Genomic DNA, 13621 nt, shown 5'->3' with positions numbered 1-13621 from the left:
CCACTATCAATAATTTCCCTCCACTCTTTATCTGTGCCTAAACCTAAACGTAGGTTCCATGAACAAAGCTTCTTTCTTTGAACTGCACGCCTGTGGAACTCTGTTCCATTTTCCTGCTTTCCAATTGACTCATCTTCAAGTCCAACATAAACAAGTTCATCCCCTTCACTACGACCTTTTCTCATTGACTACTGTACACTCATTAACCTTTATCCTCGATGGGCCTCCGGACTTAGATTAGTGGTGACTCCTTTGTAAAAATAAAAATAAAAATAAAAATCGGTATCGTATTTTTGTCTTGAATGCTTCTTTACAGATCATCGACAAGTGACAGGAAGAACTGCACCGCAGAAGACATAATATAATAATAAAAAAGGTATGGTGAACTCTTAATGTATGACTTTCTTACGTTCGGGCCAAGATCAAAGTGTAGTATCTTTCTGATGCTACACTTCAGTTTCTTGTTCTCAGTTAGTGGAGGAGAAATCCTTCACGACTGAGACGATTAAAAGTCTTTGTTCCTTTCTCCACATTAAAAAACGACCTTGTTGTCCAACTCTGCCCCGTGCGGAGACAAAATGAATAGGAACTCTTAACGCATATATATATGCACACACACACACACACAAATACTAAAGAACTATACAAATACCTTGGCATAGAAGAGAATGATACCATCCAGCATGCCAAGATGAGAAACAAAATTGGAAGTGAGTACATACGCCGAGTCAAGAAGATATGCAAAACAGAACTCACAGGCAGAAACAAAATAACTGCCATTAACCAACTAGCCATGCCAGTGATAACATACAGTTTTGGTATTGTCGACTGGCCACAAAAAGACATAAATAGACTAGACACTAAGACACGTAAAATGCTGACAATGTATAAAGTAATATACAGAAACCAGTGTCTGTCTAGAATGTATCTGCCCAGATGGAAAGGAGGTATGGGGCTCTCGGAGATTGACCATCAACATCGTGCAACTATTGTGAGCACCGGACAATACCTGATGAGCTCTAAAAACCCAACTCTCAAGATGGTACACCAACATCAGGAATCAAGAGCCAGTAGAACAACATCCATCACAAAACTGGCCAAACATTTTGGGAAAGACTGTCTTACAAGTGAAACAGAAACAGAAAAGATACCTGCGACTGAAATAGCCAGAAAAAGTCGCCAGAAATACACTAAAGCTTTCCATGACAAGAAAGTTGAAGAATGGGCCAACCAACAATGGGCCAAGTATTTTCTGGACGAATATAACCAAGACTATATTGATAAGGAAGGGTCTATAAGCTGGCTAAAGGATGGATCGCTCCACTATGACCAAGAGAAGTTTATAATATCTGCCCAAGATCAAGGCTTGATGACCAATGCGTTTAAAAAGATGAGTGGTCTCAGCAAAGACAACAAATGCAGGTTCTGCCACACAGAAGTAGAGAGTGTGAGCCACCTGATTTCTAGCTGTAAGGTTCTGCTAGGGGACGGCTACTATACAATGCGACACAATGAAGTATGCAAATATCTCCACTGGACGATCTGCAATAAGTTAAATATCGAATGCAGCAAGAAGTCATGGGAACATATACCCGAAAGAACAGTTGGAAACAAGTCATATACCATCCACTATGACTATGCAATCCCTACAGCCACGTACCTAGAAAACGGAGCTATAAAACCCGACATTGTAATATGGGACAAGAAGGAGAAGGAAGCAACCTTGGTGGAAGTTAGTGTCCCGAATGATGCTGGGTTAAACAGAGCTGAGAGGGAAAAGATTACCAAATACCAGGGTCTTATGTATGACATGAAAAGAAACTGGAACCTTAAGAAGATCTCTATCATTCCAGTAATTATAGGAGCAACCGGGCTTATGAAAAAGAATTTTACAAACTATCTTACAAATATACCAGGTAAACCAAGTGCAAAGGAGATTCAAACAATTGCACTTAAAGGGACGGTTAGAATCTTAAAAAGATCTCTCGGTTGGAGTGTCTAAAATAGCAGGGCTATGTTTGGCATCTGGTAGGATGCCCCATCCCTGGCTTAAACAAAATGATAAGAAAAATGAAAAAATAGAAAGAACTACTATGGTAGATACACAACTTAAGGGTCCTTAAATGGGGCTCGACCATTTGTATATACACCGGACTGTATAAATGTATATACACTGTATATATAAGACTTGTATATAATGAAATGGAAACAAATGCACACGAGCTTGATTTAAAAGAGGCCATTAGAACACATCTACACATGCATTAAAGCAAGACAATATAGATATGCAGAACGATGCCACTGCAGTATTAAGCAGATTGCAGCTAGAAGGGAAGCAGTGTACTGGTACAATGTTGTGTCCAAGGATGATATATCATCGTTGACTGCACCTGCCAACGGTATCTATAGGTATGTGGTTAGGATAAGGAATATCAACCCAGTATCCACTTCATTGGTCTCCACACAAAACCACTATATATCAAGCTGCCTCGTTATTGATGTACATCCAAGTCCCAAGAAATGATGGTAACAGGTGTAATCAGTCTGCAAGTCATTATCGTCGACAGCGTCCTGAGCCATATGACAGACATGCAACCCCGGACAAATTCCATCCCATCTGACGGAACTGATAATGAGACTGCAGATAATACTGGCTATATCACACTACCTGACTGACAGACAACACGAAATGGAGAAACCTCAGAACAGACTGTATAAATGTATATATATATATATTATTTTTTTTACATGGTGGTCACCACTTATCAAGGCCCGGAAGCCACATGGGGATAAGGGTTATTGCGTGTACAGTAATCAGTGGGATAGTATTGTAGTAATCGTTAGTATTGGAGATTTGATAAAGTGTCTTACTTAAGGGGGCGGTTTATCAGGAATTTGTTTATGTTGGACTTGAAGACATCCAAGTTGTAGTCAGGTGGGAAGCAGGCAATGTATATATAGACTATCCATATATTAGACTTGTATATAATGAAATGGGAACAGATGCACGCGGACGAGCTTGAAGAGACGATCACATAGAGGCCATTGGACCCCATACATTAGAGTAAAATGACAGACACGGTTATATAGCAGTTATATACAGGTGATACATAACATATTCACCAAAATATAAACCAACCTCTCAAATTTGGTGCACACAGTAACACACCAAAACCATAATACTGAATCTAAACGACCAAACCAAGAACATAACGGCTGACGCTGAATCTAATAAAGCACAGCAAACAGTACAGCAGGTGCAACATTATATAAGACAACCCAATGTAAAATTGGAATCTGCAATCTGCTACAATGATAGATGTATTGTAAGATTCGACAAGCAACCAATATGGTGGAATCCTTCTATCGATCCAGTAGATATCTCACTGCTGATGCAATTCTCTATCTATGTAAGAGCCAGGTACGTCCAAGGATGGAATACTGTTGCCACATCTGGGCAGGAGCTGCTAGAAAGGACTTGTCCTGGCTTGATAGGGTTCAAAATAGACTTCGTAGCCTCGTAGGAAATGTCCTTTTCTCTTCCCTGCAACCTCTAACTCATAGAAGAGATGTTGCGAGTTTGTTTCTGCTTTATCGTTATTTTCATGGCAAGTGCTCGACTGAGCTTCAATCTATGGTCCCCCCTCGCCAAACTTTCACAAGAAACACTCGTCTAGCTGAAAACACTATCAATAATTCTCCCCCCCTCTTTATCTGTGCCTAAACCTAAATGTAGATTCCATGAACAAAGCTTCTTTCTTAGAACTACACGCCTATGGAATTGTCTTCCATTTTCCTGCTTTTCAGCTGTCTATAATATGGTTGTCTTCAAGTCCAATGTAAACAAGTTCTTGATGAGCCGTTCCACTTAAGTTAACAAATTTGCCGAATTTCCATTACTAACGATTACTATATTGTCCAACTGACTACTGTACACTCTTAACCCTTATCTTCAAGTGGTTTCTGGCCTTGATAAGTGGTTATGCCTATGTAAAAAAAAAAAAAAAAAATATTGATCGAAAACATCTCTTTACTTCAGTTTTGAATATTTTGATAGCTTTCGCACCGGATTAGGCATTTCGGTTGGAAAAACTTTGTCCTCCAAATCTTCCAGCTTAGTATGTGCGTGCACTCCTGGATCAATCCCTTCTTCCTTGCATTGGTGCTCGAGTTCTTTAACCTGAAAAAAAAAAAAAAAAAAAAATGGAAAACAAAACATAATGAGGTTTCTTATTTTCCATATAAGTCACCACTTAGCAAGGTCAAAAAGACACTCGGGGATAAAATTTTATGAGATAAATTGTTGGTTTAATTATGGAAAAAAAAACAAAAAAAAAACAAAAGAAAAGAATGAACAAAGCTTCTTTCTTAGAACTGCACGCCTGTGGAACTCTGTTCCGTCTGCCTGCTTCCCTCCTGACTACAACTTGGGCGTCTTCAAGTCCAATGTTAACAAATTCCTAATGAACCGCCCCCGTACTTGCAATAACCCTTATCCCTGAGTGGCTTCCGGGCCTTGATAAGTGGTGATCACTGTGTTAAAAAAAAAAAAAAAAGAAACCAAAAGAAAAGAAAGAAATATTAGAATACTAGAAGATATACCCGGCGTTGCCCGGTCGTAAAATATGCATAAATATGATATTTTAATTAACACAGAATTTTTATTTATTATAAACAGAAATACTGTAACATTAACTTACTTTAAAAAAATGAAGTAAAAAAAAAAATGGAATGAAACATGCCTACGAGTATTGTTTTTTTTTTTTTCACAGTTCACTTCTTAATTTAATGTTTAATGTATGTTGTCATTTTCTATCCTCCTGTTTAATAAATAGGATCTCCCAATCAAATAATTTTAAAATTATTATTTTTATATAGGCATCACCACTTATCAAGGCCCAGGGGCCACTCGAGGATAAAGGTTAAAGAGTGTACAGTAGTCGATTGGACAGTATAGTAATTGTCAGTAATGGAAATTCAGTAAATTTGTTAACTTAAGGGGAACGGCTTATCAAGAACTTGTTTACATTGGACTTGAAGACAACCATATTGTAGTCAGCTGGAAAGCAGGAAAATGGAAGACGCCGTCAAAGACGCATAGAACACCTCGTATTGATAATCTGGAAACCGTGATGTACGTATGTTAAAGATGTGTCAGGTCATGTCATATGCTACTGGTACCATGTAACCCAGTACTACCTGCCTCATGGTCGGGTCACCGGCAACTAAACTGGTTCCCCCACCAGGCTTGTTTGGTGAGGAGGACGGCTAGTCTCCCTGAAGGATTAAAAACAAGACTTTCCAAAGGGCGAATGAACTCTTTTTCTGGGTCAACGGCCAACTAGCACCGTGTATATTTGTGTGTGTGTATATGTGTATTGAGGTGGAGAGGGCTCCCGTAAGCCGTGGTGAAGGCAACCTTTCTAGGAGAAGCAAATCTCTGATTTAAAAAACCATAAAGCGAGAGACCAGTACCCGCATTAAGCTGGTCTGCAGTTTAATTTGTTGCTGGCTATCTTGCTCTTGCTTGTTGCTGGATCTCAACATTTTGAACCGAGAGAGAGACTTAGCTGTCGTACAAAGCTAAGACTCTGTAACATCATCTTTGTATAGATACTCCCTCAGGCATTTGTATTGGGGTGGAGAGGGCTCCCGTAAGCCGTGGTGAAGGCAACCTTTCTAGGAGAAGCAAATCTCTGATTTAAAAAACCATAAAGCGGAAGACCAGTACCCGCATTAAGCTGGTCTGCAGTTTAATTTGTTGCTGGCTATCTTGCTCTTGCTTGTTGCTGGATCTCAACATTTTGAACCGAGAGAGAGACTTAGCTGTCGTACAAAGCTAAGACTCTGTAACATCATCTTTGTATAGATACTCCCTCAGGCATTTGTATTGGGGTGGAGAGGGCTCCCGTAAGCCGTGGTGAAGGCAACCTTTCTAGGAGAAGCAAATCTCTGATTTAAAAAACCATAAAGCGGAAGACCAGTACCCGCATTAAGCTGGTCTGCAGTTTAATTTGTTGCTGGCTATCTTGCTCTTGCTTGTTGCTGGATCTCAACATTTTGAACCGAGAGAGAGACTTAGCTGTCGTACAAAGCTAAGACTCTGTAACATCATCTTTGTATAGATACTCCCTCAGGCATTTGGGCTCATGGATTTTAAATGTCTGAGGGAGTGGCACTCGTCTGAAAAGACGTTGCAATCATCATGTTAAAGATATCACAGTATTAATATATATCTATACATAGAATTTTAGTAGAGTTGTTATTTTTCCCAGATTACCGTTTTTTTTTTTTTTTTTTTTTTTACTAAAAAAAAAAAAAAAAAAAATGCTTGAGCTGAGATCGAAACCAAAACCTAAAGATAGCGAGTAAAAGACAATAACCATTAAACCAGCTTTTAAATAGGGTTTTCAAACCAACTCCTGTTTAACATAAGGAAGCTGTCATGTTTCACGACCGCGCTTGTGCAGTCATGAAACAGTTGACAAACATAAAAATTCAGTGGCCTCCAAATACAAATTTTTCAATTTTGGCCCCCTTAGCAGTCTTTTTTGCAATGAAAACCGATTAAAAAGTTTTCCACACGTCGATATGTTTTAGATTAGGTCCACCTCCACAATTTGCTTTTAAATGACACCTTTTATAGGTTTTCGACTATGCTGAATACGAAAATCGCATTGAAATTTTGCAGGAATAATTAGTTATCGAGATATAAAAAGTATTATGCATTGTATTTTTTGGCAGCCATCTTTTTTATGCGCGTGCAGTGTCAGTCATAGATGAATAGCTTTGTTTATAGCGCACGCGCATAAAAAGATGGCCGCCAAAGAATGCAATTCATAATAAAACTTTTTATATTTCAATAACTACTTATTTCTGCAAATTTCAATGCGATTTTCGTATTCAGCATAGTCGAAAACTTATAAAAGTCGTCATTTAAAAGAAAATTGTGGAGGTGGACCTAATCTAAAAAAATACCACACGCCTTAGTTGTCATCATTTGAGCTATCGTCAGATGGATCAGAAAATGTTAAAAGTTGACAGATTTTAATGTATATATGTATATTTGCGCATGCCTAGGAGAACACTTTAAGTCAACTTAAGCCTAAGTTCAATTTTTTTTTTTTTTCAATTTTAACCCCTTAACAGCTATTTTTATCAGCTAAAGACCAAATCAAATTGTGTTTCACAGGTTCAAATCCTCTATATATTATGTTTCAAGTCTGTAAACCAAAAATTTTGTTGACCTTATCTCCATCATGCAAATTGAAAAATAAAAATGTCGGCCTCTCCTTCTTCATAAAGTGATCCTTTAATCTGATTGATCCATTTTTTTTCTTCGAGAGTGACCTGCCCTTGGAGGTAGGGGGGAGGATTTTCCCTTTCTTTTAATTTATTTTACATTTGAACGGAAAAAAAAAAAATAAAACAAACGAAAAAATTATTAAACAAGATTTGAACAAAATAAAATAAAACAAACGAAAAAATTATTAAACAAGATTTGAACAAAATAAAATAAAACAAACAAAAACATTAAACATTTATTTTACATTTGTACGGAATAAAATAAATTTATTTTACATTCGAACAGAATAAAATAAAATAAATTTTACATTCGAACAGAATAAAATAAAATAAATTTTACATTCGAACAGAATAAAATAGACAAAAATCCAAGGGCAGGTCACTCTTGAAGAAAAAAAAAGGGGTCAATCAGATTAAAGGACCACTTTATGAAGAAGGAGAGGCCGACATTTTTATTTTTCAATTTAGATGATGGTGATAAGGTCAACAAAATGACCGGCTTCGATATTTTGTCCTAAGATTACAACGGTTAATTTTTTAAACAATAAATAATAATTCATTTAGCAGTAGTGCCCATCCTCAAATAATTCTCAGGAATTTGTAACGCTAAACTTGGATTCCACCGACTATAGCAATGTGGGTTACCTTTTTTTTTTTTTTTTTTAAATCTATTTTGCTAGATAAATTTTTAAGAGATCAAGGGGCGCAGTTCTTTCGGCCTTTATCCATATTACAATGTCTAGTTCAACGGCCTTGTCTTGCATGTATCTACCCGCCTGTATGTCTTTGCCATCCTTTTATTTTTAATTATTTTACTTTGGTGAGGAGTTAGCTCCCTTGATCTCTTAGAGATCAAGGGAGCTAACTCTTGATTTCATTATGATTTGGATTTATATCCGAGGATTCTTTTTTAGAATAGACTAGCGAGGGGTACCCGGTGTTGTCTGGGTGTTTTTCGGGGTATGTGAAAAAACCCCGAAAATGTGAAAAAAAACCCGAAGCCTTCACGACGCGCATTTGGAAAATAGTAGCGTTTAAAAAAAAACAGGTGCACGTTTTTGATTGACGTGACGGCGATAGGTATTCAGCAGTTAGGATTTTGTGCGGGACAGTTTTGAATGAGGTGAATAAATCGGTTTGTTTGTTTTTAAAAACCAGCTCCCTGTTTATTAGGAGGAGCGAAATGAAAGCTACAGTCTGATATGACGAAGTTGACATTGAACAAACGTTACTTAGCTCTCGAGATAACTGGCTTTCGGCCTGTGATTAGAGTCGAGTTTCGCTTTTTTTTATACCGAAAACCGAATGTAACGTGTGCCGATGCGGGAAATGTGGAATAATTAACGTTTGAAAGTCAATAAAATTAAATAGACAGGCGAGCTCCGTAGGTAACTCTGAGATATTACAATTTATAGATGATATAAAAAGTTTTAAGAAGTTGTGAAGTGAGCAAGCGCTTCTCTGAAAGAAGCCTTTTGTGGACATCAGGGAAAAGCGTACATACATACATACATTTTCGCTTTTATATATATATAGATGTTGTTCCCTTTATGGCTGCAATCTGTATTTCATTACAGCTTGATCTTCCACGGATTGTTTCCCGGTACTTCTTAAGATTCTTTTTCACTAGGCCAGTCGTTCCAATCACAGTCGGTATAATGTCTATCTCTTTCAGAGACCATGTCGTTTTTAAATCATTCTTGAGGTCCTGATACTTGGTTATCTTTTCTCGTTCAGTTCTATTAAGGCCATAGTCATTTGGGGCAGCAACATCAATAATGAGCGCAGTTTTTTCAGGCTTGTTCCATATCACAATGTCTGGCTTGATGGCCTTGTCTTTTATATACGTGCCCACCTGTAGATCTTTGTCATAGAACACGGTCACCTTCCCATTTGATATTATTGGTGGCGGTTCATGTTCCCATATGTTTGTTGATCTTTCGAGCTGCATCTCTCCAGATTTTCCAATGGAGGTATTTACATATTTTATTGTGGTGGGCAGTGTAAAGGCCATCCGCCAACAGGGTTTGGTCTCCTGACATTAGTTGGCTTGGGCTTTCAATTGCTGACTAGCGAAACCTACACTGGCCATTTGTTTGTAGGCCAGCCATTTTTTTAAAATCCATTTGTGAGTAAGCCTTGATCTTGCCCGGCTACAATGAGAAGTTGTGTGGAGAATGAACAAAAATAGACATGTGGCACAATGACGTAGCCCCTTTTGTGCCTGACTTTGTAATGAAGTTAAAAACGTTTGAAACAGGTGTTTGTGATTTTGAAAATGTTCTGCTATGACTGAAGCCAAGATTGACATATGTTTATGTTTCAGTGCATTATGAAAGTTCAAACTATGTTGACATTATAATTTTGAAAAGCAAATCAATGCGTGAAACGCATCATTCTCTCTGACTCCCTTTCTCTCTCTTTCAATGAAGAGAGAAATGAAATATAATTTAATTGTTTGAAAACAGTTGACACTTGGCTTCTCGGGTCGGTGGACGTTTTTATAAAAATATGCCTCGTATTTGTTAAATCTTAAATAAATTATATATATTTTTATAAAAATGCATTCGTTTGCTGTTTTTATACAAGTGTTCGATTTCAGCCTACCATTAATGCCGACGACAGAAAGCTGCCTGTAACGACACAATGACTACACAAGAAGCGACGATGGGAAGATGTCTGCAATGACCACGACATAATGCGACCACAGTTATACCGACAACATATCGATCCGTTTCGTTGATGTTTCCTGCATGTGTCTATCGTTTAGATATCGTTTACTCCCCAAGCAGCTGGTTGCATTCCCAAGACGTTTCTCAACCAGGTGACTCCCCGGGGAGCGATAGTACCACAAACAAACAGGTGGAAATCTTGTAGAATAGTGAAATACTATACCTCTATTTATTTTTGAAAGTTGCATGTAACATCACAAATGAAATCAGTAAATGGGGACTTGCTGATTATTGCTGATGTTGAATTTTTCAGACCATGATTACAAAATATTAATTACTAGCATTTCAGCCCGGCGTTGCCCGGGTGTTTGGAGGTGTATGTTGAGCAAAAAAAAAAAAAGAAAAAAAAAAAAGCAGTCAATTTTTTTAAACTTTAACTCCTATTATGAACCCTTAACATTTATTGTTTGGGGCTCAAATCATGTTATTAAGTTAGATCCATGTCCAAGGAACCTATATCTTAAATTTCAAGTGTTTAGACCCAAAATTAGCGAAGGAGTTTGGTAGAGTTCTCAAAGGTCAAATTATTAAACTTTGACCCAAATTTCTGGCCAAAAACGAATTTCGAGTCTGTAGACTTAAAATTGACAGAGTTATTGCATAGGGAAATGTACACACACACACACACACACACGTTCACTTACATATATTTGAAAGTATAATAGAAAAATACGAGCATAAAAAGTAATATGGTTAAGCTTAAACAGGGAAAAGTAAAGGGCTAGTTGTTAAAACTGGAAAAGAAAAGGACAAGGTATTCTAATAAAATATCATAAATTTATAACTTAAAATGTTGCAGCATTAAGAATTTTTTTTTTTTGGTGTAGGGGGGCTACTATCGGGGACATAAGCAACTGGGGTACTATGTAGGGAGTTGGACAGCAAGATGTCAGTTCACATTACACTTGAACTTCTGCATGTCAGTACAGTTGGGAAAGCAGGGACCCGGAATGGAATTCCAAAGTTTAGCAGTTCTGGGAAAGAAACTACTGGAGTAGTAAGCTGTCTTACATCTAGGGATCTCTACTGTGTAGGGGTGGGATTTAGCTGCTTGTCGGGTTTGTCGAGGGTGTTTACGTCATGGGGGCACAAGTGCTTGCGGTTCGTCAGAGCATTCACCATTGAAATACTTGTAGAACAGGCAGAGAAGTGCCACATTTCGTCGGTGGGACAGAGGCTGAAGCTTAGATGACAGTTCAGGACCTATCAGGTTGGAGACTCTCTTTTGGACCTTGTCCAAGAGTGAGAGACTAGTAGCAGATGCACCAGCCGAAATATGACAACAATACTCCATACACGGGCGAATGGTGGCCTTATAGAGGTACAGGATACTTTTTGGCGTTAGTAGCTTTCTAGCATGGTAGAGAAAGCCTACCTTCTTCATAGCAGTCCTGGTAATACTCTCAATGTAATTGTTCTAACTCATGTTTCCTGTGAATGTTAGGCCGAGGAGTTTAAAAGAAATACTTTCATATAATAAATCTTTGGCCATTGCTAGTGGTGGTGGAGAAGGCTTTTTGTAATTATTGAAGGAAACCAGTTTAGTCTTGGCAGCATTGAATGTGACTATCCATTTTTGTCTCCATTTCACTACAGATTGGAGGTCACCCTCTAGTGTTTCTGCCATTTTCTTAGATATGTGTTCATTTGTTTTCCTGTCGTGCATGTTACAGAGTGTGGTGTCATCAGCATATATATCCATCTCACAGGCAATTTTGTAAGTGAAGTCATTTATGAATATCAGGAACAATAGAGGTCCAAGGATAGACCCTTGAGGCACTCCTGCATTTATATCATATTGTTTGGATGTACGACTATCGAGGACAACCTGCATTTTTCTCTTATCTAAGAAGGATTTAATTATGTTAAGTATTCGTTCAGTGATACCGTATGATCTGATTTTCCTGAGGAGACCTTCACGCCATACCCTGTCAAAAGCCTTAGATATATCTAGAGCTACCACTCTACCCTCCTCTGCTTTGTCCAGTGAGTGGTATATACGTTTAGAGATTAAAGTTAGGATATCTGCTATGGAACGGGCTTGCCTAAATCCATATTGTTGGTCAGTCAGAAGTTTAGCATCTGTAAGGTGATGGACTAAAATTGATTATATAATGTTAAACTGAATAAAAAAAAAAATTCAATGCTGCAATATTTTAAGTTAAAATGCCAAACACTGTTCTTTTCTGGAGAAAAGTCGAATGTGGCACGGTACAAACAAACAAAAAAAAAAAAAAGGAAAAGATACTGTTTCAGGATTGTTTGGTAAGCATTTCTTAAGTAAAATATGGGATCAGAGCGATTTGGAAAAAAAAAAAAAAAAGATTAAAACGAAACGGAATTTAAATTTACAATCCCATTTTTAAAACAACCCTAAAACAGAGCGCTTTCGACAAGTTTTTACACCGAAGCAACATTCACAGAAAAACTGGTCGTTCACTGCATAAGTACCAAAAGAAAAAAAAAAATGTCTTACTTGATGATCGGGCAACCTTAGATAACTGCACGATAACGCATCTTTGGCTGTTAACAGAGCCGGATTGCTGCTGCTAGTGCCTTGCATAGATTCATGCTCATTGACACCCTGTAAGGGAAAAGCAAAAGGCGGCACATTTTGGGTGGCAAAGATTCAAAAGTCGAAATGTGATTATTCAATGCTAACGTGGAAGCTACATTTATACTTACGACTAGCAGTAGTGGTGGGGAATGGCCCGGCCTTGCTGGATCGTAAAATATGCTTAAATATATTTTGATTCATGCAGATTTCGTATTTATTATTACAAAGCCAATTCTCCATTGAATATTTTATTTTTATACAGGGTGGGCCAAAATAAGGGTCCTATTTTTAAACATTCATAAATTCATGTAAGTTTTAAGAAGTGTTTTTCGGCCAAAATTTGTTTTGTTTATTTAAAAAAAAAAAAAAACTCTGAAGGGTCAGTCTACACACACATAAAGTTTGGTGAGTTTAACTTTTATTTTGTGAAAGTTATTCAAATTTAAAGATAGGACCCTTATTTTGGCCCACCCTGTATGATAAAATAAAATACCTATTTTATAGGTTTGAAGCCAAAACAACGCATTATAACAAAATAAAGACATTTATTTTGTTTGAAATTCATAAATTTATTTCCAAGCAAAACTTCATCTTCAGTATGTCTTTCTTTCTTTTTCTTTTTTTTTCGAGATTTAAAAAACCACCGTAAAAACAACGAATGGACTTCTACTTGCTGATTCTCTGCTTCAACAACAACATGGCACAAAAAAAAAAGAAAAAGAAAATATACTGAAGATGAAGCTTTGCTTCGAAATATACTTATGAATTTCAAACAAAATAAATGTCTGTTTATTTTGTAATAAGGCGTTGTTTTGGCTTTAAATGTATATAATACATATTTTATTTTATTAAAACTCAACCAGTGCTTCTAAGGGACAAAACATATATTCGGTATTAAATAACCTAAAAGGGGTTGATATTCCGTAAAACAAAAACAACCAACCAACCAAAACATATATACATATATATATATGCGGTGGAAACTAGAAAGCTGATTGGCTAACTAAAGACTCAATAGAAGGAGCTT

The 13621-nt window shown here is 37.2% G+C and overlaps 2 protein-coding genes across 2 annotated transcripts in view; one reads left to right on the top strand and one right to left on the bottom strand.

Moving 5' to 3' along the window:
* The window catches only part of LOC145269260 (RING finger protein 215-like), a 121142-nt gene that overhangs the window by 59364 nt on the left and 48157 nt on the right, over nt 1-13621 (top strand). The gene's annotated exons all lie outside the window — the stretch shown is intronic.
* Nucleotides 4013-13621, bottom strand: part of LOC145269261 (uncharacterized) — a 31441-nt gene continuing 21832 nt past the window's right edge. Inside the window, exons 3-4 of the mRNA XM_080124884.1 lie at nt 12514-12621; nt 4013-4180 (exon numbers count right to left, since the gene is read on the bottom strand). Of these exons, the coding sequence (XP_079981010.1) occupies nt 4031-4180; nt 12514-12621 (258 nt within the window). The 3' untranslated portion in view covers nt 4013-4030. The remainder of the gene's footprint in view (nt 4181-12513; nt 12622-13621) is intronic.

Source organism: Euprymna scolopes, chromosome 45 (assembly GCF_053919585.1).
Source record: "Euprymna scolopes isolate OS-2025 chromosome 45, ASM5391958v1, whole genome shotgun sequence".
Taxonomy (NCBI): Eukaryota; Metazoa; Mollusca; class Cephalopoda; order Sepiida; family Sepiolidae; genus Euprymna; species Euprymna scolopes.
Note: the sequence above shows the minus strand (reverse complement) of the source record. Positions and strands in the feature narration are given on the sequence as shown.